This window comes from Dasypus novemcinctus, chromosome 20 (genome assembly GCF_030445035.2).
Source record: "Dasypus novemcinctus isolate mDasNov1 chromosome 20, mDasNov1.1.hap2, whole genome shotgun sequence".
Taxonomy (NCBI): Eukaryota; Metazoa; Chordata; class Mammalia; order Cingulata; family Dasypodidae; genus Dasypus; species Dasypus novemcinctus.
This window is the reverse complement of record NC_080692.1, coordinates 51,879,136-51,905,411: the sequence shown is the minus strand read 5'-3', so window position 1 is coordinate 51,905,411 and position 26,276 is coordinate 51,879,136. Positions and strand designations below refer to the sequence as shown.

Sequence of the window (26,276 nt, the reverse complement as noted above, 5' to 3'; positions counted from 1 at the left end):
TCCACGGCCACATCCACTGTTAGCCCCGCGGTCAGCCCCTAGCTTGCTTGCTCTGACATTTATGACCCTAGACTATCCTTTTCACCCACAGTCACATCTATAAATCAGAGGTGTTAGTTATACTCATTATTATATACTTAATACACTATCATTTCTATCCCTTTCCAAACATTTATATTCAACTTTATTAAAAATTCTACATACATTAAGCATCAGCTCCCTCTTCTCAACCCTCCTCCTATCTCCTAGTAACTTGTACTCTAGATTTTAACTCCATGAGTTTATTCATTGTATTGAGTTCATATTTGTGACACAGTATTTGTCTTCTTGTGTCTGGCTTATTTCAATCAACATAACGTCCTTAATGTGGACTCATAATGTCCATGTTGTCATATGCATCTGCCTTCATTCCTTCTTACAGCCGAATAATATTCCATCATACGTATTACCTCATTCTGCTTATCCTTTCATCAGTTGATGGCTACTTGGGTTGTTTCCATTTTTTGGCGATTGTGAATAATGCTGCTGTAAAATGTCGGTGTGCAAATGCCAGTTTGCATCCCTGCTATAGTTCTTCTGGATATATTTCTAGAAGTGGGATTGCTGGGTTGTACAGTAGTTCTATGTTTAGATTTTCCTAGAAATTTTTGGATTCATTTACTAAAGTTTTTTCTTTTGTCACTGTCTTCTGTGATAGTTTTGTAGTTTGTGGAACATTTTCTTCTTTCCCTTCAGACCTAAGTCGGAAGCTGTCCTGCTCAGCTGAGCCCATTCTTCTCTGTCTTCATGGGCTGAACTCTGTCCCTTAGCGGGAATTCATCATTCCAAGCCATAGTTCAGAAAACAACCTCTGTTATTCAGTACCATTGATCGACAGTGGTTTAGGTTGTGTCATCCATCTTCCAAAACCCTCAGCTGGGAGAAGAGAAGGAAATGCAACTGTCCGTTGACTCTCTGACTTGCTTCCCTCTTTCTGTGATCTGTAAAGGTTTTCACTTTTTGGCCTTAGTTTCCGCATAAGTAAGGAATAGACTCTGTTCTTCCTGATGTCCCATCGTGGGAGACACTATTGTTACTTGACCCTTTTTTTTTTTTTTTTATTCTGTGTAGGATCAAATAGTTTTATTCAATTACTTACAGTACCACAATAGCATGAAATGAAGAAGATTTTGAATTATCAGAAAAAACACTGTCCATACACACTAAAACAAAGAAACATTTTAGATAGGTTTCCAAGGTGGTTTAAATGAAATTAGTTTAAGGGCTTTAAAATGTAACAATCTGTTATCTGGAAAGTTAACCCACGTGAATACTAAACTAAATAGGGTCTTTTTGAAACTAAGTGAAGTATTTTTGAAAGGGCCTTGTGACTTCACTTTATAGTACTTATTCTTTGTAGTAATTTCATTCAGTATCATAGCTTTATATTACCCCAATTTCTTGGAAAGCCAGAGCTATCTTTTCAGTCTCCTGAATCACAGAGACTTCAGTGGGCTTCTAAGTAATGTCAAATAGTTACCAGAGATATAAAAATAAAAATAACAGCCTTGAGAGCCTTCGTGCCTTTATGCTTCCAGTAAACATAGCATCATCTCAAAGTCTGGGTCAGTGGATGATGCTGGGGACAGCTCCACTGTGCCAAAAATTCAAGCAAAACCATAAAGAAACCTGAACAAGAAATGTTTAGAACACAAATTCAGGTTAACTAGAAGAATCAGAGCATTCACTTTAGAAACAAAATCTAATTACCTTTTTTTTTTTCAAGTGGTCTTTTTTTTTTTAATTATTATTATTTTTTTAATTACATTATGAAAAATATGAGGTCCCATTCAACCCCTACTTGACCCTTTTAAGCACACTCGGGCAGGTGTCAGAGTCTGCTCTGCAAACGGGTGATGCAGTACTGGTAAGCAACTAAGGCACGGTCCCTGCCATGCAGAGCTGAAGTCCAGGGAGATGCAGACAAGTAAAAACATTTGTTGTAGAAGGTGAGAGACTCCCGAAGGGGAGCCCGGAGTGGAGCCCATGGGACATCTCCCCCAGCTTTGGGAGATTGGCCGTGTGGAGATGGGTGGTGATCGTGGCACAGCCCACAGGTGCCCTGGCCATTGGCTTCCTCTTCTGTGCCATGACGAAACGGTGTCCATGAGAGTCCAGCCTTGTTGGTGAGCTGGAAGTGCCACCTCCTTCCTGCTGTTCCCCCGGCCCAAGCGGAGAGACCTGCCCGGGGCTTGTAAGTGCTGTGTTTAGGTCTTGGAAAGAACCTTACTGACCCGTGGCCGTCCCGAGAAAATACGCTGGCCTGCAGAACCCCCAACCGTTTCTCATTCTCAAAAAGTTCTCATTTTCCCCCATTGTCTCCTGGTAGTAGATAAAATTAAACTTATTAAGTTGTGTTCATACCCTTAGAAAAGAATTCAAAATGCCACAGTCTGTCTTTTCCTGAAGTTTTTTTCCCCAATCTTGATCTGTTAGGATTTATGACCTTCTCTCCATACTTTAAAATATTGATTTTATATCAAGGTACCTGATACCTTAGTCTGTCTTTGGTTGGAAACTGACCATTTTAATTTAAATACACTTCCCCTGGATCATGAGATTACCATGCAACAAAACTAAAGCATTCTTTTACAGTATTTGGCATTAAAAGGCTTGATATACATAAAAATGGAAAATAAAACTTTGGGATATATATGGGCATCAGTGATTGGTACCTTAGTTTTCATCGTGGTGGATTAGAATACTAGAAATTGTCTGGAGTTGGGAGTCTATATTTGGGTTCTCTGAGCTCTGGTTACTTTAGACAAGCCAGTTTATTACTTATTGCCATCTTCTTTAGCTAAAAAAAGGAGGCAGGAAGCAAGCAGACTTGCCGGTTTGATAGTGTTATATACCCAAAACTTGTCACCGAATTTTAGCTGTTTTGGGTTAGACATAGTAGAAGATAGAGTTGCTGGGAAGGGGCGGAGGGGGTTGCTGTTTTAATTGGCATTTGTTTTAACAGTTGCTGAAAGCGCAGCGGAAGGCTCAGCGGAGGGAGCACATGCTGAAACTTGAGGCCGAGAAGAAGAAGCTGCGGACGATCCTGCAGGTGCAGTATGTGCTGCAGAACCTGACGCAGGACCACGTGCAGCGGGACTTCAGGGGGGGCTTGAACGGGGCCGTGTATTTGCCTTCAAAAGACCTTGACTACCTCATTAAATTTTCAAAACTGACCTGCCCTGAAAGAAATGAAAGTCTGAGGTAAGTGTAGGAAAAGATTATCCTGAAATAGAACACATGATAATTTGGCTTTTTTGTTATTAGTAATTAAAAGAAAATATTATATTCAACCTGGGAAATCTTGGCTGGCCCAGACTCTTAACAGGGTAGATAGATTGTTTAGAAGGAAAGTGAATTGAGTGGGCTCATTAATGGCCTTTTTTATTGTAACTGATTTTTAAAAGGTAGTTTCAAGGTTATTTTTTCTTTTTTTTTTAGAGATACATAGATCACACAAAATGTTACATTAATAAAAGTAGTGTCAAGTTTTAACCCTCTGCAAATATTAACCATAATATGTACATGCATAATTAAAGTATTAGGAATATACATTAATACAATATTATATTCCTAGTTACAGTAATATAAGTAACTATGTATATTCCTAATATTTTGGTTTTTTTGTAAGCATCTCAGGCTATTGTGTACTGCCCGGGAGTCTTTGCCTTTTTGTTCTTGCTGTACTTCATTTAACTTGGCCACTATCATTAAACTTTTAAAGTAAGAATTTTTTGGACTTCCTGTTATACCATGATTACAGACTGAGGAACCACATTGAAAACGTGAAGCCACATTGGGGCTACCCAATGAATTTTTCTCCCTGCTGTAGTTCTCTACTTGGTGTTTTTATTTTTATTTTTTATTTTATTTTTTAAAGATTTTATTTATTTATTTAATTCCCCCCCTCCCCCGGTTGTCGGTTCTCTGTGTCTATTTGCTGCGTCTTGTTTCTTTGTCCACTTCTGTTGTGGTCAGTGGCACGGGAAGTGTGGGCAGCACCATTCCTGGGCAGGCTGCATTTTCTTTCGCGCTGGGTGGCTCTCCTTATGGGGCGCACTCCTTGTGCGTGGGGCTCCCCTATGCGGGGACACCCCTGCATGGCAGGGCACTCCTTGCACGCATCAGCACTGCGCATGGGCCAGCTCCACACGGGTCAAGGAGGCCCGGGGTTTGAACCGCGGGCCTCCCATGTGGTAGACGGACGCCCTAACCACTGGGCCAAGTCTGTTTCCCTGGTGTTTTTACTTGGATGGAGTAAATCAGCTGGTGAGCAGATCGCTGTGCTGCGGCTTTGCCAGCACCAGGTTGAGTTAGCCCTGCTCCAGCAGCGCCCGATCGATCGCAGCTGCTGCAGGAACTTGGCCCTGCCATGGGGCTGCCCGTCATCCTACCTGCTTGGCTGCTTCCTTCTGCTGCTGCACTGCGGTGGTTCAGGGACTGTCGCCTACTTTAATGTGTGAATTGTAAGCCAAATGTAATTTGAAAAATAAGCTGCTCTCTTTAAGCACACGCAGCGCTGTGGAGGTGGAGTGGAAGAGTCCATTCCACTGTTCCTTCATCTAGGACATGTACTGGACACGTAGTTACACTGCACTGGCATCGTTAAGTCGAGCTGGTCTACTTCTATAGGCCTATTGCTATATTTTAGTTGTTGTGAGAAGAAATGCTTACACCTGAAATCCATAAACAGGAAGTCACCTTTTATAAAATAAATTTTTTATTTCCAGAGTGAAAAGGCAAAATGTACATTTGACTGTTTTGGTTGTTGGTGGGTTATAATGTATAGATTGTGCTGCTCCATGTACAGAGAGTTCTTCTAACGCTACTTTGTGCTGCTTTCCTTGGCAGTGTTGAAGACCAGATGGAGCAGTCGTCCTTGTACTTTTGGGACCTTTTGGAAGGAAGTGAGAAGGCAGTGGTGGGAACGACATGTGAGTGTTCAGGATCTGGACTTAGGCAGTAAATACTGAACTTTTCGCGTAAGCCGTATCACTCCATCAGAACTTGCATGTCCTACCATATTATGTTCACTTGGAGAGTGATCCCTTTGTTTAGTTCTGTTTAAGGCATCTATTGTAGAATCAGACTCACTAAAAGGTACTTGGGGAGCGTTACGCAGTGGCAAGTCCACATGGTTTGGGAGCAAGACCCAAGTCCTGGTGATGACTTCCACCTCACTGGACCGTGTGAGGTTACCTTCCATGTTCTGGGTAGTAGATGCCGATTACACATGTTCTGCCAAGGATTATCTACTGTGTCAGCCTAAGGAACCCTGAAGGCTTGACTAGATAGATCGATGGACAGCAGTTCAATAGACTAAAGATTATCAATAGACTAAAGAGAAATAGTCCTTTTGGCTTTCTAAATGTCCATTGGCCCAATGACCAAGTACCAGTGGGCTGGATGTGAAGCGCAGAGTTTTCTGTACTAGCTTAGCATAATGAAAACTCACTAGAAGCAGGTAAACATAAACTCACATACCGTCCAGTCCATCCAGAGTGTACAATGAGTGGCTTTTAGTATATTTACAGGGTTGTGCATTCATCACCACAATTTTAGAACAGTTTCATTGCCCCACACCCCTTAGCAGTCACCTCTCAACCCCTCCATCCTTCCCCAGCCCTATATAACCTCTAGTCTAATTCCATCATTACAAATTGATTTATATTTACATTTTCTATAAATGGAATCATACAATATATAGTACTTTGATTTCTTTCACTTAGCATAATGTTTTTAAAATTCTTTTTTTTTAATTAGAGAAATTGTAGGTATTGGAGAAAAGTCATGTCCCCTCCTATTGTTGACACTTGGCACTAGTGCAGTATGATAAACATTGTTATTACCAGTGACTGCTTCCTCTTTTTTAGGATATCTAAGTATATGCATCTATTACAAAATTGCTAAGTCTAAGTTTAAATCACAATTAAAAATTTATTTCTTGATTAGGATGTAAGATGGTACTAACCCTTTGAGAAATAGTTTGGGAGTTTCTTATAGACTCAAGTGCACACTTGTTCAGTGACCAGGCACTTACACACGAGTGCTTGTGTTCTATGCCCTGTGTTCATAATAGCCCCAGGTGTCTATCACCTGGTACGTCCATATAGTGGAACACTACTCGGCAAGAAAAAAGGAATGCCCTACTGATATGTGGCAACATGAGTGCATCTCAGGATAGTTATGCTGAGTTTAAGAAGCCAGACCAAAAAAGAATAAATATTGTATGATTCTATTTATATTAAGTTCCAGTAAAGATAAAGCCAGGTCAGTGGTGCTAGAGCGGAGGGAAAGGTGCTTCATAGCATTAGGCGCACGGGAGACTTCTTGGGCTGATGAAAGTGTTCTACGTTATGATTCCTGTGGCAATAACGTAACTATACATCTGTTAAAACTGTACACTTAAAATGTGTCAACTCTGTGTGTAAAGTATACCTGAAATTGATTAATAAAATGAAATCTGTGTCATGGTACTTCTGTGAAAGGAGTAAAAATAAACCTTAAGTCCAGTATGGAAACTCTTGTTCTTCTGGGAGTTATGTTTTTAGTGGATATTTAAAATGAAAAATACTTGAGATGGATTTGTGGTGCAGTGATTTTAACACATTTTAAGATTTTCCCCTTGATCCTCAAATAGCGATGTGATAGGCACGACCTACAGTAATCCAGAGAAAAATATTAATCATGAATTTTGTAGTTTAGAACACTTTTGAGATTGGACAAGGTAGTTTTCTACTGCTTGTTTTGGTGAAACTGCCTTGTATTTCTCTAAAGTCATAGTTACTAGGGGGTGATAGGATTGTTGGTAATTGTGAGGTGTTGGAGGGATGGGAGAAATGTGTCTCTCAGCTCAGGGAAAGGATATGTGCTTCTGTGAAATAATAGAGTCTTCAGTGAGTCTCTGATTTAGTCATTTTTCAAATGGTGAACGTGGAGACCCAAGTGACTTGCTAAACTTTGGATTCTGAGCCTCAAAATCTGTATCGATTTAGCATAGCCTAGAGATGGGCTCCCAGTTTACTTTCAGGGTAATGACCAGCTCTCTCAATCCTCCCTGATGTAGAATATTGTAATGGCATACTATGACTAGGATTAATTTATACTAGGATTACTGTTCCTAGTAATTTTCAGTGGTTAGGTTATATTATAATTAAGTCTTGATTACTCTTTCTTAGACAAACATGTGAAAGACCTGCTGTCTAAATTGCTGAGCTCAGGCTATTTTGAGAGTATCCCAGTTCCCCAAAATGTTAAGGAAAAAGAAATATTGGAGGAAGAAATGCTAATGAAATCAGAGAAGAAAAAACAGTTGTTGAAGACTGAATCTGTCAAAGAGCCAGGTTTGTTATGATCTCTGAAATTAACAGCGGTTGCATTTTTTTTTAATTAGCAAACTTTTTTTTTTAAGATTCATTTATTTATTTCTCTCCCCTTCCCGCCCCCCCCACCCCGGTTGTCTGTTCTCTGTGTCTATTTGCTGCATCTTCTTTGTCCGCTTTTGTTGTTGTCAGCAGTAATGGAATCTGTGTTTCTTTTTGGTCGCCTCCTCTTGCTGTGTCAGCTCTATGTGTGTGCGGCGCCATTCCTGGGCAGGCTGGACTTTCTTTCTCGCTGGGTGGCTCTCCTTATGGGGTGTACTCCTTGCGTGTGGGGCTCCCCTACGCGGGGGACACCCCTGCGTGGTACAGCACTCCTTGTACGCATCAGCACGGCGCATGGGCCAGCTCCACACGGGTCAAGGAGGCCTGGGGTTTGAACCGCAGACCTCCCATGTGGTAGACCGACGCCCTAACCACTGGGCTAAGTCCGCTGCCAAGCGGTTGCATTTTTAACACACAAAAATGAGTTAAAATGCTGTGAGGTGGTATCCTTTTTTGAATTCGTTGGGGTCTATGTGGATGGAATCTTTACTTGCGGCTAGGTAAGTCCAGGGTTTGGAACATCTCTCGGCTCTTTTGCTGTGATGTGTGATATGAATGCTGGCAGGGACATTGCATTCCACTCTTTCCCCATTTAAAAGAGGCACCGATGGTGTTGGGATGTACCTTGCTGTTAAATTACCACTAGGATCATTCTGTGTAAAATTGTTTAAATTTAAGTTGTAGTAGAATCCAATATTGTAGTAGAATGAGAATGAAAATAAATTCAGGTTAAAAATATTGATTTAGGGAAAAAAGGGCCAAAATCAGTAAGGAAAATGTACTTCTCAAATTACCATTCAAAAAAAAAAAAGTATTTGGAGCATTTGGCACTGTTCTTTTCATTTGTTAAGGTTGGATTTATTTCAGAAGTATCTTTTCTAAGGTGGTAACCCTGGCAGGGTCCCAGTAGCCTAACAGGATTCAGGTCATTCCTACCTTCACCTCCTCTTCTGTTAATGCCAAGCCAGCCCTTCAGTGCCATCTCGCCCTCCAGCCCGAGACCAGCTTGTAAGAGGCCTTTCAGCTGACGTGGCTGATTTTCACCCTGTGGGACCTGAGCTGTAACTCCAGCGAGGGCCAAGCTGTGTGTGTGGGTAGGAGGAAACGGTCTTACTTTCAGTCAGAAGTGAATTTTTAACTGAAGCTTGGCTTTAGCCAAGTGTCATTAGGAGAGTTACTAATTTCAGGCAGCCTCAGACCAAATGCTTTTGACCAAAAAGCGAACGTTGGAGTTATTCCTGCCGTGAATATACTTAATTGTGCTATTCTTTTTCTATTACTCTTCTGAAACTTTTTAAATATGTTCACATTTGTAATCAGCCTAAAGACTTAACAATCTACCTAGTATTTATATCAAAATTCCTTTCATTTTCCCAGAGTCCCTGTTGGAACTTGCACAGCCAGAGATTCAGCCCCAAGAGGTAAGATACCAAAAAGGTAGTTGGCTCAAGTCAGTTTTAGAGATTTGCTCTAGTGTCGTGGCTGAGAGCCAGGGCTCTGCCGCAGGACTTCCAGAGCTTGGCTCTGGGTGCTGGCGCCTCTCAGCGTGGTGGCTCGCTAGGGACAGCTTTGCCCAGTACCCTCATCTGTAAAATGGGGATAATGATGTCCACATCATGAACTAAGGTGAGGATTAAAGGAGTCAGCCTAATTCTGAATTAGAATTTGGACTGGCACACAGTAACTACTCAAGTGTTAGCTTTCGTTGTTGTTGCCCCCATGCTAGAATTTAAAGATGGGGGCATGATTTTGCTCTCTCCAGAATTTACTCACACTGGTAGCAGAAGAAGGTATTTGTGGTTTTTTCGAAGAGACACAGATTTATGGGAGCCGAAAAGATGGGAGAGCAGAAGCATGGTATGATTGATGTATATGGGAAATGAAGAAAAGGCTGGGAGTTGTGGAAGCATGCAGCATAAGGTTAAACAGTATAGCTGTGTGTAGCTGAATCATCCTCTCTCAACTTTTAAAGGGTCAAGTGGGTAAAATGGCCCCAAGGCTGGCAATGGTGGGTTAGGCTTGGTTTAAAAAAAAAAAAAAAGCCTGAAACAGGCAAATTTGGCACCACGATGTGCCGTTCTTGATAGTCTTAGGTGAGTCAAACAAAGCTTTGTTTTTGAAGTATCAGTTTATATTTCTCTTAACTGAGAATGAATGGGAAAAGGACAGTTTTTTTCCAAGTAGGGTAAGGAGAGAAGTTTCATGTTCAAATGAGAGGCTCAGACCAAGCAGCACAGAAATACTTAGGGTTGAGTATTCTCTTCAAAGTCATCTGCTAATTTTGTGACTAAAACACATGATTTGTCTGGTCTAGTTTCTTAACAGACGCTACGTGGCAGAAGTAGATTATTCAAACAAACAAGGCAAAGAGCAATCTTGGGAGGCAGATTATGCTAGAAAACCACATCTCCCCAAATGCTGGGATTTGCTTGCTGAGCCCGGTGGTCAGGAGAAGCAGGAGCCCTTCCAGTCCTGGGAGGCCGTCCAGCACCAGGGGAGCCCAAAGCCTGCCGCTTCCTTAGAGCAGAGGAAACAAGAGATTCCGAAACTCAGGTCCGCTCTGCAGGATGAGCATAGCAAGCAGGAGACGTCCAAGCCCAAGCCAGCTCCTGGCCAGTGGAAGCAAGAAGCTCCTAAGTCCAAAGCAGGGCACGTCCAGGAGGAGCAGGGGACACCCAGGCCGTGGGCCGCTGAGCTGCAGAAGGAGCAGGAGCCGAAGAAGCCAGCGCCAAAGCCGTGGGCGCCTCCAGTGCCGAGCGAGCTGGACGTCACCGCGTCGTGGACCCCTCCCGCCTGTGCGGAACAGGGGTCGCGGCAGCCAGAGACCCCCCAGTCCTGGGAAAACAAGGCTGAGGGTCAGCAACGCCCTTTAACTCCACAGTCACAGATGTCTCCAAAGTCCTGGGGGGTAGCCACGGCGAGCCTCCCACCGAACGACCAGCTTCTGCCCAGGAAGGCTAATTCAGAACCCAGAGATGTGAGTGGACCGGGTTTGCCTCTGTCAGCGTGGGCATGGAAAGGAGTGGTGGTGGTAGTGGTAAATTTTTAGTCCTCTCAGGAAAAGATCACATAGCCCATGTTCAGTTAATGTATGAACTTTCTCACTTAACTCTTTAATGGGTAGATTTGTTTTCCTTAGACAATTGCAAGTTAACCTTCTCTGACTTTGTACCTAACCTGAGATGAAATTTCCACAACTAGAAAATGTTAGGCTTTAATGCCAAAATTTTAATGACCCAACATGACATCGAAATGTGGCTCGTTCAGACGAGGTTATAATTTGTACAAGTAAGTCTCCAGGGTGGAGACTTGTTATACCACATTTCATTCCTCCTGTCTGGCAGAAGTTAAGTTTTTCTATATTTTTTTGCTTTTCTTTCACTCATCTGCAGCCATTCAGAGTAGCCTGTATTTTCAAGAAGGTGTGTGGTGGTTGCAGATACTCCAGTGGTTGGGGACGGACCTGAATGAGTTCTGTTTCCATTGCAAAATAAGTTTTATGGAGAAAGGAAACTATAAGCAGGCGTTAATCATTCTGTAGCTAAGTTTTAGAGAGCGAGATTTAGTTCACGTGTAAGGCCTTGTTCTGTTAATAATTAAGAACCTATTTTAGGAAGATAAGATTTATAATCGAATAATCCTTAGATACAATGCTGTGTTAGTGTTGCCTTTAGCTCCTTATGAATTATCACTACCATGCAAATTGTAACCCACTTCTTTGGTAAAAAAAAAAAAAAAAAAAAAAAGAACATATTCTCCCAGTGTTCTCCATTTCTAGGAGTGTTCCTTATACATCTATGACATTTTAGCCTTTTGATATTTGACTCTGACAGTGTGAAAAACATTTTGTTCAGGGAAATCAAAGGATTCCATTTTATAAATGAATAAACTATCCTAGCTCAATTCTCTCTTACAGAAGAAAATAATTAGATTTGTCTCCTTCTGCTCTTTTTCCCTCTTCTCTTCAAATGCTATTATTTTAGCTTATTTCTGACTGCAGAGGATTGATACCCTTACCTCACTGAGAAGATATCATGCAACACTCATTGTAACATGACAACTATTTTTATTTGAAAACCCAATTTAATACCTCAGTAAAGTTTTAAAAAACCTAATTTAAATCCCACTAGGTGTAGCAGTGTTGAGCCTTTTAATATATCAGAATATGGATATCATTGCTGTTTGCTGAGTAGGATTTAAAATCAGGTATTTCTATATGGAAAGGTCAGAATTCATATTTAATTTGTGTATGGAGCACAGCATTATTTGAAGTAGTAGGTTTTTCAGTGACTGAGAAGATGTCTCTCTGTATAACGGTGTTGTCCTGCAGCCTCAGCTGTGTAGGACACTGCATATGCAGTCAAGGGGACAGAACAGAACGCTAAGCCAGAGCTAGACGTGGCAAGTAAATCTCTAAAGCTGTACTCTTCACGGAGATTGAGTAAGGGTCTCTTAGCTTGTACTTCATCAGGTGTTTGCCCGGGTGAGCTGTGTGACTCCCTAGTGCTGAGAGGGAGGAGTGGGGAGCTGGTGGAGATGGGCACATTGCCAGCTCTAGAAGGAAGTGCAAACCCGGGTCCAGCTCATTGGACATCATGGCCTGACGACGGGCCACCTTAACAATCATCAGTAGCCCCCAAAGTATAGTTATTTTTAATAAAATATGATAGTGCATTTCTGATTCTAGAATACACGTATATTTGTTTTAGATCTTAATGATTCTGAAATCAGATGCATCTTAAAAATTAGTTGCATGTTTAATATGGTAGCTATTTTTTCCCTGGGGGGAAAATAGCATGTCTCATAGTCAGTAGCGTCTTATCCTAGAAGAAATAAGGTAACTGATGTCCATGGTGAAAGCACTCTTATCCCAGGAGTTCTAAAATTCTGGGTCCAGAATGTAAAGAAAATGTTTTAGGAGGATTTCCAAAAAAAGCAGCTCTGAAGGGGGAAAATTTGGAGAGTTTGCTTACATTGTTTAGAAAGGGCGTTTATGTAGAAATTCCTCTTTAAGATGCAATGAGCCAAGTCTCCCGATTCCGTGGCCTCTCACCCTGGGTTTATCTCGCAGGTGCCTAAGCCCCTTCAGCAGCCTGTAGATGCTTCCTCCACCCTTGAAAAGGGCCCGGGATCGAGGAAAGAAAAACTGCAGGACCTGATGACTCACATTCAAGGAACGTGTAACTTTATGCAAGTATGAGTCCTTTTTAAGCAGAATCTTGTAATATGCACGGACTGCTGAGTTCTGATCTGACGCAGTACAGTGACGGTGGGAGTGTCAATCCGGAGTTGTGAATCCTGCTCTGCCAGTAATGTAGACTTCAGGCGGATTTTTACTTAACTTTTCACCTCAGGTTCTTTGTCTGAAAAATGAGGACAGTAGTTTCTATTTCCTAAGTTTTTTGTGAGGAACAAAATGAATTAAACATGTAGAAAGTTGGAAGTGCTCCAGTGTTAGTGCTGCTGTAGATCACCAGTAGCTTCCGCGCCCACTCCAAGAACTTCCTCAGTGGCTGGTGCCCGTTAGGTGCCGTTGTGGGTAGGAAATTAAAGATGTTTCTTCCTGTCAAGGAGTTTGTGTTACCGTTGTAGGAGACTGTAAACTTGTGTTCTAGCAACGTTAAACGCTACCTCATGATACAGTATACTTTACTAAATAGTTGCAGGATGTCAGAATAGCATGATATTACTGAATGCTGAAATAGTCAAATAAGGTATTCTGGTGTAGTAAAAACATCTTGAGCTTTAGAATTAGGCCTGGGTTTAAATCCCAGTCCTGCTGCTCACCAGCTATGTAACCTATGGCAAGTTATTTAGCCTCCAGGCCTCTGTTTATCTGTAAAATGAGGAAACTGTCTACCTTTTAAAGATATTTGAAGATAAATAAAACAATTAAAATGCTCACTACAATGTGTGACTTTAAATACTCAAAATGCGAGATATTTTCTGCGAGAGCCAAGATGGGCAGACGGGAAAAGAGAATGGCTTCTTGTTATGGATGTGTTTTAACAGCAGGAGCTGGGAGGTAGCTGAGATAGAACCAAAATGCCCCCACTGTTGGGTTCATGCTAGACAAGGACTAAGGCTGACGGGTGAGGTGCAGCCTCAGCTCAGGAGTTTATTTTCCAAGTTAGGTCTCAGTCAACATTTGACACGGTTACTTTAGCATGAATTTATTTTCCTACAAACACTGAGTTTGTAACATCTTGAGATAGTTACTGGATGGATACCTGTGGCTCATGTGCTCTGGAAGGCATGAATGATGATAGCTTTGAAATGAGCGATCTTTGTTCATTATCTAAATCTGCCTTTAGGAATCTGTTCTGGATGTTGACCAACCTTCAAGTGCAATTCCATCCTCACAGCCGCCTCCAGCTGCGCCAGGTAGCCCAGGAGGTAGGTCGTCACTCTGAAGACTTGGTCTGACAGTTCCTTTTACAAAGGATTCTCCCCTAGATATGTTAATGGAAGTGATTCTTTCTCTCTGTTAATTTAATTCTTCTGTTATCAGGATTATATAAGGGTAAGTATCATTAGGACATTGGTATACTTAGCTGACCTGTTTAAGTTTTTGAAAGTCTCCAGATGGATCAACCAAAAGCTGTTCTTGCAGTTTATGATGATCCTTTTGGAGTGAATTCTGGCTCAGATTTGCTTGACTCTTTGGACTTTAAATCTGGTGCTGAGGCTTTGGATCACAGAGATTACCTCAGTGGCAGAACAGTGAGTAACACAGTAACCCGTGGTGGAGGCTCACTTGCATCTAGTCTGATGCTTCAGGTTTTTTGCTCTATCCTAGTTTCTCTTGTGGGAAGAGAGTGATGTAACCCATGCCATAGCCCAGCTGTAGGTGAGCTGTATGCGCCAGGTGTAGGACTAGAGCAGATATCTGTGGGTGAAGGAAGGAGGTGAGCAGAGGGTCATTAACCAAGGCGGTGAATAGTAACAAGAGGAAGCCCAGCCGAGAGCTATGTAATCCACAGCCACACTAATATAAATAAATAGAAAAAAAGAGCTAAAGAGACAGATGACCTAGCTAAGCCCTACTTGGGAACTTGCTGGTATCAGTTAATTAAAATGATTTTGAGGAGATACTGGGCATCGAACCAGCACCTCATGCGTGGGAAGCAGTTGCTCAATCACTGAGCTACACCCACTCCCTTAATTGCTTTTCATGATAGTGCGGACTTTATTTTCCAGATTACTTTATTAGTTATTTGTAAATGTCATTTTCTCTTTTTTGGAGAAACCTTGAAATGCTGCTTTGCCCATTTAACCTTAAAACATCACTATCACAGGTGGGGCTAGTGTTTGCCATTTGTCTACACTGGCAAAAAGTTCTCATAGAAACTGCTTGATGGCTTTGGTACTAGTCCTGCCAGCTGAAGCTATTTTTTTGGTAAAGTGTAAACTTTAGTTTCCACGCAATTGATATGTATAAACTTTTTTACCCCTCTTTAGTTTACTGTTCTTTTTACTCTCTGCAGCATCTACAGAACAAAACCTTCCCAGTCAAAACGATTTTCTTCAAGAGCCATTACAGGTAACGTCTCCAGATTGTTTCCATTGACTCTTTGCTATTGCTTTGGCAAGAATGGTCAGACTTAAGTGATTTAATACCTAACTAAATTATGGAAAATGTTCAAAGGATATCTAGGTTTTTAAGTCCCAGTACAATTGGTCCTAAAAGATTCCCTGGTGATCATGATGGCTGCATCAGAGTCTCCTGGGTAAGTCGATAAAAATTTATGCTCCTAGGTCTCAGACCCAAAGGATCAGAATTTCTGCACGTGTTACATGGGCACCATGTTTTTAAGATGCTCCCTCCCTTGGTGAATCTACAAATATCATGTGACTCCCCAATAATTAAACTACCTCTGATCTACTTAAGAGCAATAATTTCATAATTTGGACGCAAGAATGACTTTAACTTTTAATATTTTAAAAATATTTATGGAGTTTTCCATTTTTAATATTTAAGAACTACATTAACTTTTAAAAAATGCTAATGCAAAGAAAATAGGTATCTTTTTTGATGTTTAGTGAATCTTTCACCTTATATTGGTCTTTTTTTCCTTTTTAATAGTCTTTTTTTTTTTTTTAAGAGGTACCAGGGATTGAACTGGGGACCTCATACATGGTAGGCAGGCACTCAACCACTGAGCCACAGCTGCTCTCCCTTTTAAACAGTCTTTCAAAGCTTAACTTTAAAAGCCTGGGTTGCTTTACTTTAGCATCTGTGAATCTTTTTTAGGATTAGCGAGTTATTTATAGTCCTACAACAGCCAGACTCACTTATTTTGGGCAGTTGTCCCATTATTTTAATGAGAGGGCCAAAAGAAAGGTCTAGTTTTAAAAACATTACAATTTCATAGTTAATATTTTGGTTATTTTTAAATTATGCTTATTTTTGGGTGTATAAAATGTTCTGAGGGATTTTTACCTTTTTTCTGTATGAGTTTTAAAACACTCGATTCCCAGCTCTCCTTCCTAAGAAGTGGATGTGATGCCCCTTCTAGGAGGCCACAGGAGTGTAACTGCCCTGAGGCCTGGCTGCCTTGAGTGGGTTTTCAGTTCACCTGTTCTATCACTTGGACTTTTAGAGTCACTCAGAAGCACTCGGGACAGGAACAGCCTCCCTGACACTGCACACCTTTCAGTCTTTCTGATCTTCCGATACCTGTTGTGCCATAGAATCCTTCCTAGGGCACTTCTGGATTTTTATTGGTCACAGTTGTCACAACCTTATTTCCTAGTGTGTTTTCTCCAAATCTGATTTTTTTTTTTTTCTCCCTGAGGTACTAGGGCCTGGGATTGAACCTGGGACCTCGTGTGTGGGAAGCTGGTGCTCAAACACTGAGCCACATGGACTCCCCTGAGTTGCTTTTCTGTTTGCTACTTTGTTTTTAGGAGGCACTGGGAACTGAACCCGGGACCTCCCACATGGAAAACGGGTGCTCAACAGCTTGAGCCACGTCCGTTCCCCCAAATTAGATTTTATACCATGCTACCAGCTTTCCGTTTTTGCTGGGGTTTGGCGTCACCTCATAGAGTTTATCCTCCGTATTTATACTTCCACCTGCCTCTCTAAGACGCCGAGGGCAGCGAGCACCTGTGTGGCTGCTACCCTGGAGGCCCGGGCCCTGAGCGCGCCCATCAGGGAGTCCCCTCGCTGCGGGGCGCAAAGCCGGGGCAGTGGGGTTTCCCGCGTGGCTGTGTCTCCAGGCTGGAGAGCCGCTGCCTGGGCTGGGGTCTCCGCGTGACTGCGGCGAGTCACGTCTCCTCCCCCCTGCCCGCCTCGTGCCCGCCTCGTGGGCCACAGGAGGACCAGCGGCGCGGGGGGCGGGTGGGCCCTGGGGGCGCCCCCTGGTGCCCGCAGCTCGTGCCTCCTCGTGCAGGTGGCCGCGGCCGCCGCGCCCTGTGGCTCCGGCGCCGGCTTGGTTCCCGCGGCGCAGGCCTCTTCGGCACCCGAGGCGCCGTTCTCGACCCCGGCGGCTCCGGAGGTGAGGAGGGACCCGCCGCCTCGCCCCTTCTGGCAGGGGAGCAGAACCAGCCCAGCTGACGAGCGACCCGAACCGGGGCTGTGCGGACGGTCCCGTTCTGTGGGAGGGGCTGGAACCTGCACAGGCTTTGCTATAGACAGGGATTAACAGGTGCAAGAAATAGGCCCGAACCGCGCCCGTCTGGAGGAGCGCAGCGCGTGCGTGGGGCCGCGCCCTCGCTGTCCACGCTGAAGGCCGCGCCCTCGCTGTCCACGCTGAAGGCCGCGCCCTCGCTGTCCACGCTGAAGGCCGCGCCCTCGCTGTCCACGCTGAAGGCCGCGCCCTCGCTGTCCACGCTGAAGGCCGCGCCCTCGCTGTCCACGCTGAAGGCCGCGCCCTCGCTGTCCACGCTGAAGGCCGCGCCCTCGCTGTCCACGCTGAAGGCTCGCGCAACGCCCGGGGCCCGCCTCGCTGAAGCTTGCTTTTTTTTTTTTTGGCTAAATTTGTCAAGCATTTTGACGAAATTCAGTTCCTCCTTTCATAAGTGACAGTTTGCTAAGTTTGGGCAAATCCTTGAGATAGAAATAGGAAGTTAAGATTTTGAGGATAAATTTAACAATCTTGGGACTTTTTTTGGGAGCTGTGATGTATGAACATGTGTTCACGATAGAAAAGAAAATACAAACATGACTTCATGGTGCTGACTTAATCTAAATTGAAACCGGTACTTTTAAGAAGTGACTGTTGCCCTGAGGCTCACTGCTGTCTGCCTCATAGCTTGGGTTGGTTTCTGGCATTTTTAAAAACCTTTGCGTTTATAATCTACGTCAAGGGTTTCCTTGTTCCCTTAGATGAAGATTATTTAAATTAGGTCAGGTTTGGTCTTTTTTCTTAGGCACCCAACTTGGAAATCGAATACCTTTAAAATGGAGACGAGTTCACACCAAGGGACCGCCTGGGGCTCGGCCCGGTTTGGGCACTAGCTCCCTCAGGACTCGAGGCTCGCGGCCCCTCGCCTGGCCGCGCGGGGCGGGGGCGTCTGCGCAGTGGGGGCGTCTGCGCAGTGGGGGCGTCTGCGCAGTGGGGGCGTCTGCGCAGTGGGGGCGTCTGCGCAGTGGGGGCGTCTGCGCAGTGGGGGCGTCTGCGCAGTGGGGGCGTCTGCGCAGTGGGGGCGTCTGCGCAGTGGGGGCGTCTGCGCAGTGGGGGCGGGGCCGCCCTCCGCCTCGCGACCCCAAATGCCGCCCTGCGGGGCCCGCTCGCTCAGCCCGCCAGGGCTCGCCTGAGGCAGGGACCCTCCGCCGTGTTTCCTCCGCGGACCCCTCTGCCAGTCAGGCGAAGCCCACTCTACCGCGCGTTATTTAGCAGCCCGCCACACCCCCCGCGCCCCCCACGCGTCCCCACGGAGTCGCGTTTACCCGTCGCCTCACCGCCAGCTCCTCGGCCTCTGGTCAGGAGCCCCTGGCGCGTGCGGCGCCCTTCTCCCGCCGCGGCGGCCGACCGTGCGCTTCTCCTTCCCAGGCGCCCGCGCCCCCGGGCAAGCAGCCGCCTTCCGGGGCCGCTGCAGCCGCGCCCCCGGGCAAGCAGCCGCCTTCCGGGGCCGCTGCAGCCGCGCCCCCGGGCAAGCAGCCGCCTTCCGGGGCCGCTGCAGCCGCGCCCCCGCCGCAGGGCTCCGACCAGGGCTTCCAGGCGCCTCCAGCGAGCGGCTCGGGACCCGCGGGCGCCGCGCCCTTCCAGGCCACGCCGACAGTGAGTACGCGCGGCTCCCCGCCGCGGGCCGTGTGGGAGGCGGGCCGTGGGCGCGCTCGGGTCTGGGAAGCGGCAGTCCTGTGGGGGAGGGCGGCTGTGAGGGCCCTGGCCGCCGGGGCCTGAGTGCGGGTCTTACGGGCCTCGTTGTCTCTCTGAAAACTGGGGGCGGGTGAAGCGGAGCGCCCGCGGTCAGCAAGCGAGGCGTGTGCGCGGGGCGTCACTTACCGGGGCCCCGGCCGTGACCGCCGGCCCCGCGGCCGCGCCTGGCTCGCGCGACGTGGAGTGGGAGACACGCCCTCGGGGTCTCTCTAAGTCATCAGCGCCTCTGCCCGCTTTCCTGTGATCGCATCCTGGTTCTCGGGGCCTTGGGCGGGTTTGTGGGCTGCTCTGAATTACTTATTCCTCTGCCTGTTGTGGTTTAAGGCTTTTTTTTAGGTAGTATCAGGAAGAGGTTTGTATGTTTACTCCGTAAACACAGGCTAGTGTCATAAAAGAATTCTTTGAACAAATAGTTGTCCTCTAGGAAGTACCTTGCGCTCTCGTCCCTCTGCAGGGACCCTGGGTGACAACGGTGGGGTGGGGCGGGCGACAGGCACAGTGCGCAGACCCGCTGCCCCTCGCCCCGCGCTCGGCCATTGGGAGCACCCCCCGGTTTCCTTGCTTCCCCTCTTTCCTGCCAGTCCCTTCTACACAGTATTGCCACATCGGATTTCCTAACTTTTCTTTAGGCCTCGTTAGAAGCAGCCGGTGGTCTGTGAATGCAGTTGAACGTCCTTTCCCCGACACCGGGACCGTGTGAGGGCCGGTTCCACTGGCCAGGCTGGGCCCGAGCCTGCCTTGTACGGTCTCACCATGAGACCTTTGCCCTTGCCAGTCTGTCTTCTCTGCCTATTTGAATTACTTAGAAAATTCAGATTGTTCTCGTTCAGTCATTCCACGGGTAGTTATGGAGTCACACTCCCCTTCGTCCCTGGGGACGTCAGTCCTTTCCTCAGGAAGCTTGATTTCGCTGTGGAGGTGGGAGGGCTGGAGACAGACATTCGTAGCTGTAACTTGTCGGGTGCTACAAGGGGAAAAAACAGCAGATGAGGGCATGAGAAAGCTATCGAAGTGCTCTTCACACACGAGCACCACAGTGTAGCTCTACTAAGCGTAGATTATTTTCATTGCTCTTTAGTTAGTGGACAAGGACCCCCTTGCTCTATAGAGCTTTCGTTCTCAGGTGTTATGATTACATGATGTCAGGAAGATTAATTTTTGCTCCAGGGTTTATATTCTGTGAATTTTTGAATGCCGTCAACTTTTGATGGATGTCACCCTTAATGATTTTCTGTGAAACTTCACAAATGACAGTGTATTCTTGTCTTTAAAGGTATTTAATGTGAACGCCCCTCTGCCTCCGCGGAAAGAACAAGAAGCAAAAGAATCCCCTTACTCTCCTGGCTACAATCAAAGTTTTACTACGGCTAGTACGCAGACGCCGCCCCCCAGCCACCTGCCGGCCGTGCCCGTCGACCAGGCGGTCCTTCCTCAAGAGAATGGTAAGCGCTTCGCTCAGCTTAAGCTCGGAAGACAGCTCTTTCCCCATCAGTAAGCCTGATCTCACCACGGCTTCAGGTGTTGAGAGTTGCCTCATTCCTTTTCTGCTGCTCTGTTAACTTCTCTAGAGTAGAACTTAGATGGTCGACGCAACCTGACGTAGGCTTTATTTTTAATCTGATTGCTTTGATTGCAATGAGGCACTTGCGAGCTGCTCTTAGGAAAGTCTGAAACACTTCTCTTGGCCCTGTTAGCACAGACGGGTGGCCCTTGGGCCCTTTCTTTGCTCTCTTTCCTCTTCCAACAATGCACTGATAACTGAGGATACAACTTAACGTGATTATTGTACTGGTTGCCTAGAGATGGGAGACTTTTTTTCATGCTGTTTTGTAGCATGAAATAATTGTCACTGTATTTGTTCCTGCTTGAAGAAGCACGTTCTCTCTCTTCAGCGTGGGTGTTTCAGAGTCCTATTGAGTTTTCTAAAGCTCGGGCCCGAGCAAATGGGGTGAGCAGGCTGGGGATCTGGTTAACGGATGTTGACGAGGTGGTGCGCTAGCTCCTTATGTGGCCACAGGTGGCCTCCTTCTCTTCTCACTGCTGTGAGGACGGGCAGGCAACTTACGTGCAGATTTTTGTCATGTGCCTTCCCAGTTATGGTGTCAATTAGAATCCACTTTCTTCTGCTCCCTGCTCTGGAATACTTAGCCTGTTTTTTTAAAAAAGGGAGAAAGTTGTATTACAGTGCCTTTAGTATAAATAGTATTGAATCTTTATTACCCTTTAACTCTTGGACTCTAAAATGTTTCCTTAAGCAGCAAGTTATCATCCTGATGGGACTGTTCAAGTAAGCAATGGTAGCCTTGCCTTTTACCCAGCACAGACGAATGTGTTTCCCAGACCGCCCCAGCCGTTCGTCAGTACCCGGGGGTCCGTTCGAGGATGCGCGCGTGGTGGGAGATTACTAACCAACTCCTTCCGGTCCCCTGGTGGTTATAAAGGTATGAGCTCCATAAAATTTGTACTGAATTATATGGTTCGTATAGTTGCCTGACTGCAACCTTTTTTACTTGACCTTGTTCCCTTTTGCCATTTATGATGTAATGGAGACTTTCCTTTTTTTAATGGAATTTCTCTGTGCACAGCAGAATGCTCTGTGATTTAGTGAAGAAATGGTGACTGTCTTGTTATTCAAGGAGTGACTTGGTTTTCATATTTGAATAATGTCTTTATTCTTTTCCTTTCATTAATTTACTTAACTCTGCTCAAAATAGGTCATAATTAGAAATTGCCCTTTTCTAGTTATCTCTCAGCCTGTGTGCCATGGATAAGAATATACAGTTTGAGACTGTGGTGGTAGTAGTCTCTTCAGGTTTAAATTGGGTTCAGACAGTGTAATCACTGCTTGTTATTAGAGAAATACTCCAGGCAAGGCCTTACCTTCCTAATCGCCTGACTACCGCTCTGTTTGAACAGTTGGTGATAAACATATCACACCTGCAGTAGCACGTCCTCACGAGAATGTTCTTTTTTTTTTTTTTTAATTTAAATTCAAGCTCATGGACCCCTTGTTCAGAACCCCTGTTCTGAATGCATGTTTTACTGTGGAAGCCTTTTTGGTAGAGTTAGATTAAAGAAGTTGTGTCTAATGATGGCATTATGGGATCGCTTGACCTTTTAAAGATGGTGTAGAAATAGACACTATAGAATTTTAGTGTAATTTTGCCTGTAATTTTACGTACGTTTGTTTGCTAGGTTTTGATACTTATAGAGGACCTTCTTCACTAGCCAATGGGAGCTACAGCCAGCTGCAGTTCCCTGCCCGAGAGTATCCTGGGACACCCTATTCCCAAAGGGTAAGAAGAGCCGTCACAGTTGAGTAGTGGTGTAACTGGTGTAACTGTTGATACTAAGTTGGCCATTAAACTATAGTGGGTCCTAATTTGTTTGGCAGACATGCACTCTTAATTTTAGGACTACTTTTAAGTATCCTGTGGAGAGTTAAGTTGGGAGCTTTTCCAGTAGTAATTCAAGAAGATAAATTAGAACTGCTGGTTATATAAAGGTTAGAAAGTCTGAAGGCCTTTATTTATTTATTTATTTATTTTCTTCTTCCGGGAGGCCTGAAGGCCTTTATTAATCGTGTTGTTTGCATTACTTTATTTACTTTTCCACCCTGGGAGAGAAACTGGGGTTCAGAGGTTAAATAATTTGTCTAGAGTCACTCAGCAAGCAAATGGGAGGACCGAGATTAGATCTTGAGTGTCTTACCCTGCAGTCCATGATCGCTAGTCCGCTTCCTTCAACCTTGCTGGTCTAAACATCAAGTATAGTCTAATTTTTTTTTGTTTATTCTGAATTGAGTAGCTCAGCAGGTTTCCTTTACTATATATGGTTAAAATCTTATTGAACAATAGTAGACATTGCACGTTAATAAATTTTGAGAACTTCTTGTCACTGGTCCCGTGATACTACATCGGCATTTTCATTTTTGAAGATTAAAATGTCTCCAAGCTTGTGCATGTACCTTACTGAGTTTGTTGGTTATACATAACGCCCTGTACTTGAAAAGCTTATAGTTCTGTGAGGCAAGGTCAGTGTCTGCACAGGGTCAGAATTAAAAAGCAATGAAGACTATGTGTCTGAATCAGAGTGGCTTGGGTTTGACCCTGATTTCATCATTTGTATGACCTTGGGCATGTTACTTAAACTTTCTGAGCTCTAGTTCCTCATCTGTCAGGTAAGGAGTCACTAGTTAGAGTAATTTGTAAAGCTCTGAAATATTCTGAGCAATAAGTTAATGTCTACAGGTGCTTAGTACCACAGTGCCAAGTGTACATCAAGCACGCAAATGCTAGTATGTGGTTCTCGCAGGCTGTATAGGAGACTATGGTGTTGATTGATTAGACTAACGGAGATACCAGTTCTTAACAACGTTCCAGTGGTATTGTAATTTGCTTTACATTTCTTCCTGAGGAAACGTAAGAAATGGATAATAAGGGTTGCTATTGAGAAGTGAACTGGGAATCTTGGATAGGAAATTTATTTTTATTGCAAATGTTTTTGTCCTGTTTAAATTTTTTATTGAATGTATTTTTTTATTGCAGCAGTAATTATTCTTTCATGGGTTGCCTGGAGGCCAGCTTCCTATGTACTTGGGAGTCACTTTGAAGTGTTGCCCCTTGAACGTTTTTTCTTAACATATTTAACTGCATTTCCAGTCAATAAATGGATTCATACGATATAATTCTTATCAGTTCCTCCTCCACCAAAATAACAGCATCAACAATGTCGTTTGTGATTGTTTTAGCCTTTACATTTTGGTCGATAAACAGAGCAAGACTGAAAGTCTGAGTGTTTGTGCTGTCTCTCATCTCAATACAAAAGGAGATGGCAGGGGTCCATGCCATAGTTCTGAATTTTTTTACCCGGCATTGTATCTTGCACTTAGTGTTCTCTAAAGGCTTTAGGCTTTGAAGTATTAACCTCTAAGTGGCCAGGTTAATTAACAAATGAAGCAAGTGTTGCCCTTGCTTTACTTGCTTTTCTTGGCCTTTGGAAATACCTGAGCCCCTTTGGTTGCTGGAGGGAAAGCACCGAGAGGACTTCAATCTTACAAGTTCACCGGCCAGTAATCCTGGGTAATGGCTAGTTTTCATCCTGTGTTAGTGTTTCATTGCTGTGGACAGCCACAGTTTTGTTACTGAGGTAAATATTATGTGTTCATTTTAGGATAATTTCCAGCAATGTTATAAGCGCGGAGGGACATCTGGTGGTCCTCGGGCAAATTCAAGAGGTAAGGATAATTAACTGAGTAGTTTGTATACCCCAGACCTACCTTCACACTGCTCTGCATCCTTTTGTCAAGTTCTTCCCAAAAAACACTTTTCAACAATTACCCTGTTAAGGTTTTCCGTTTACTTAAGCGTAGTATTGAAGTACTGAGGGACTGCTAGAAGGCTGTAGAAAACAATTTAGTGAAAAGCATTTTTGTTTTAATTTGCTTGATACCAGAGCATGATTTAACTTTAGTGAATATATATTTACTGTGCTTGCTTCATATAGTTTTATGTTGTGTTCTAGTTGATGGTTTTGTAATAATGGCTACCACATGGATAGACAGAAATAAGCAACAGTTAAGACACTGTGACTTAGAATGTGAAGGAGCAATGAAAAGATCCAGTGAAACTGAGAAAACCAAGAATTACTGAGGATTAATTAGCTTTGTCACTGGAAAACAATCCTTTCCTTTTAAGAAAGTAGCCAGTATTTACCTGCCTTTCCTAATTACTTGGGAGCAGTGCTTTGGTATAGCACTTAAAACTTCTTGATGTTAGGTTCACTGGGAAATACAGAACAAGCATTCACCATGGGGTGTAGTACCATAACAAAATATATTTGTCTGGCCAGTAGTTCTAACAGTTGGTTCTTTCATGTAACCTGTTTTCTTGAGTCTTTCAACATTAGATACTTGGATCACTGATGAACTAAGAACTGAGTGGGAATTATAGGAGAAGGATAAAGAAGTAGAGCATATTCAAGTCTGAATTTTAGATTCATCTAACCATAACTGGTTGTTAAGAATTATTTTCCTTAATACTAAAAAACAGACACACAAAACAATTAGACAAGATTATCTAGGTCCACTCTGGTTTTAGCATAGTAATCTAACAGTCTACTGCCAGAAAATCAAAATCTAGAAAAGACAAGTCTAGCCATGCTTTGCTACTTTTGTTTTGGAATTTACTATAAAATGTCCCTCTACTTGTGTTTCAGTAGCCGACTAATGTTAAATATTGTGTTCAAAGCTAACTGCTTCATTATGAGAAACTCACTGTTGCTAATAAAACAGCAGGGTGGAGTGATTCTTCTCAGGTGAGCAGCCCAGAAAGAGACAACGAAACCTTGAACAGTGGCGACTCTGGACAAGGAGACTCGAGAAGCATGACCCCTGTGGACGTGCCAGTGACAAGTCCAGCCACCACCATCCTGCCCGTGCATGTCTACCCCCTGCCTCAGCAGATGCGAGTGGCCTTCTCTGCAGCCAGAACCTCCAATCTGGCTCCTGGAACTCTAGACCAACCGATTGTGTTTGATCTTCTTCTCAACAACTTGGGAGAGACGTTTGATCTTCAACTTGGTAGGTTTAATTGCCCGGTGAATGGCACCTACGTGTTCATTTTTCACATGCTAAAGCTGGCCGTGAACGTGCCGCTGTATGTCAACCTCATGAAGAACGAGGAGGTCTTGGTGTCAGCCTATGCCAACGACGGTGCTCCGGACCATGAAACTGCTAGCAATCACGCGATCCTTCAGCTCTTCCAGGGAGACCAGATATGGTTACGTTTGCACAGGGGCGCGATTTATGGGAGTAGCTGGAAATACTCTACATTTTCAGGCTATCTTCTTTATCAAGACTGAAATTCAGTACAGTGTTGACAGTAAAAAGAAAGTGTTCTAATTAGTGGGATTAAAGGAAAAGCAGTTCTTGCCCGCAAGCCTGGTTGGTTTAGGAAAGGAGGAAGTCCTTTGTTTTTTTTTTTCTTTCCCCTCCTATCTGGTGAAAAACTTCAAGCTGAATGAAAATTAGCACTAATCTGGCACCTTATAAATTGTGATGTAGCCTTGCTAGTCGAGCTGTGAATGTATACTGTTTGCACTTAATCCTTAACTGTATTAACGTTCAGCTTTCTAAACTGATTGCCTCAAGTTCGGGCAAGTTACAATGCCTTGTTGTGCCTCAATAAAAAAAAATATATGCATTTTCAGTGTTCCTATTTGATTAAACATTTTGTTTAGAGGTAAAATAATTTTTATCATTCATCACTGATAACTAAAATTTAATCACACATAAAATACAGAATTCCCATATACCACTGTTATTAACCCCTTGCTTTGGTGTGGTCCATTTGCTACAACTGTTCAAGGAACATTTTTATAATTGTGCTATTAACTCTAGTCCATGGTTTATATTAGGGTTCACAGTGATGTTCAGTCCCATGGTTTTTTCTTTTTAAAATTTTTTCTAGTAACATATTTACAACCT

The 26,276-nt window shown here is 44.1% G+C and overlaps 1 protein-coding gene across 12 annotated transcripts in view; it reads left to right on the top strand.

Annotated features, from left to right (window-relative positions):
* The window catches only part of CAPRIN2 (caprin family member 2), a 40,964-nt gene extending 14,972 nt beyond the window's left edge, over positions 1 to 25,992 (top strand). For 2 of the 12 annotated variants that reach the window (XM_071210248.1, XM_058282999.1), the window contains exons 5-19: positions 3,005 to 3,243; positions 4,891 to 4,973; positions 7,218 to 7,382; positions 8,841 to 8,884; positions 9,778 to 10,440; positions 12,535 to 12,657; positions 13,778 to 13,859; positions 14,951 to 15,006; positions 16,862 to 16,966; positions 18,464 to 18,691; positions 20,064 to 20,232; positions 21,046 to 21,231; positions 21,986 to 22,086; positions 23,963 to 24,026; positions 25,083 to 25,992. In XM_071210248.1, the coding sequence (XP_071066349.1) occupies positions 3,005 to 3,243; positions 4,891 to 4,973; positions 7,218 to 7,382; positions 8,841 to 8,884; positions 9,778 to 10,440; positions 12,535 to 12,657; positions 13,778 to 13,859; positions 14,951 to 15,006; positions 16,862 to 16,966; positions 18,464 to 18,691; positions 20,064 to 20,232; positions 21,046 to 21,231; positions 21,986 to 22,086; positions 23,963 to 24,026; positions 25,083 to 25,651 (2,877 nt within the window). In that variant the 3' untranslated portion in view covers positions 25,652 to 25,992. Of the gene's footprint in view, positions 1 to 3,004; positions 3,244 to 4,890; positions 4,974 to 7,217; positions 7,383 to 8,840; positions 8,885 to 9,777; positions 10,441 to 12,534; positions 12,658 to 13,777; positions 13,860 to 14,950; positions 15,007 to 16,861; positions 16,967 to 18,463; positions 18,692 to 20,063; positions 20,233 to 21,045; positions 21,232 to 21,985; positions 22,087 to 23,962; positions 24,027 to 25,038 lie in introns of all 12 variants that reach the window. The other 10 variants (XM_058283001.2, XM_058283000.2, XM_058283009.2 and 7 more) reach the window with 10 other exon arrangements.
* The last annotated feature ends 284 nt before the right edge of the window (positions 25,993 to 26,276 follow it).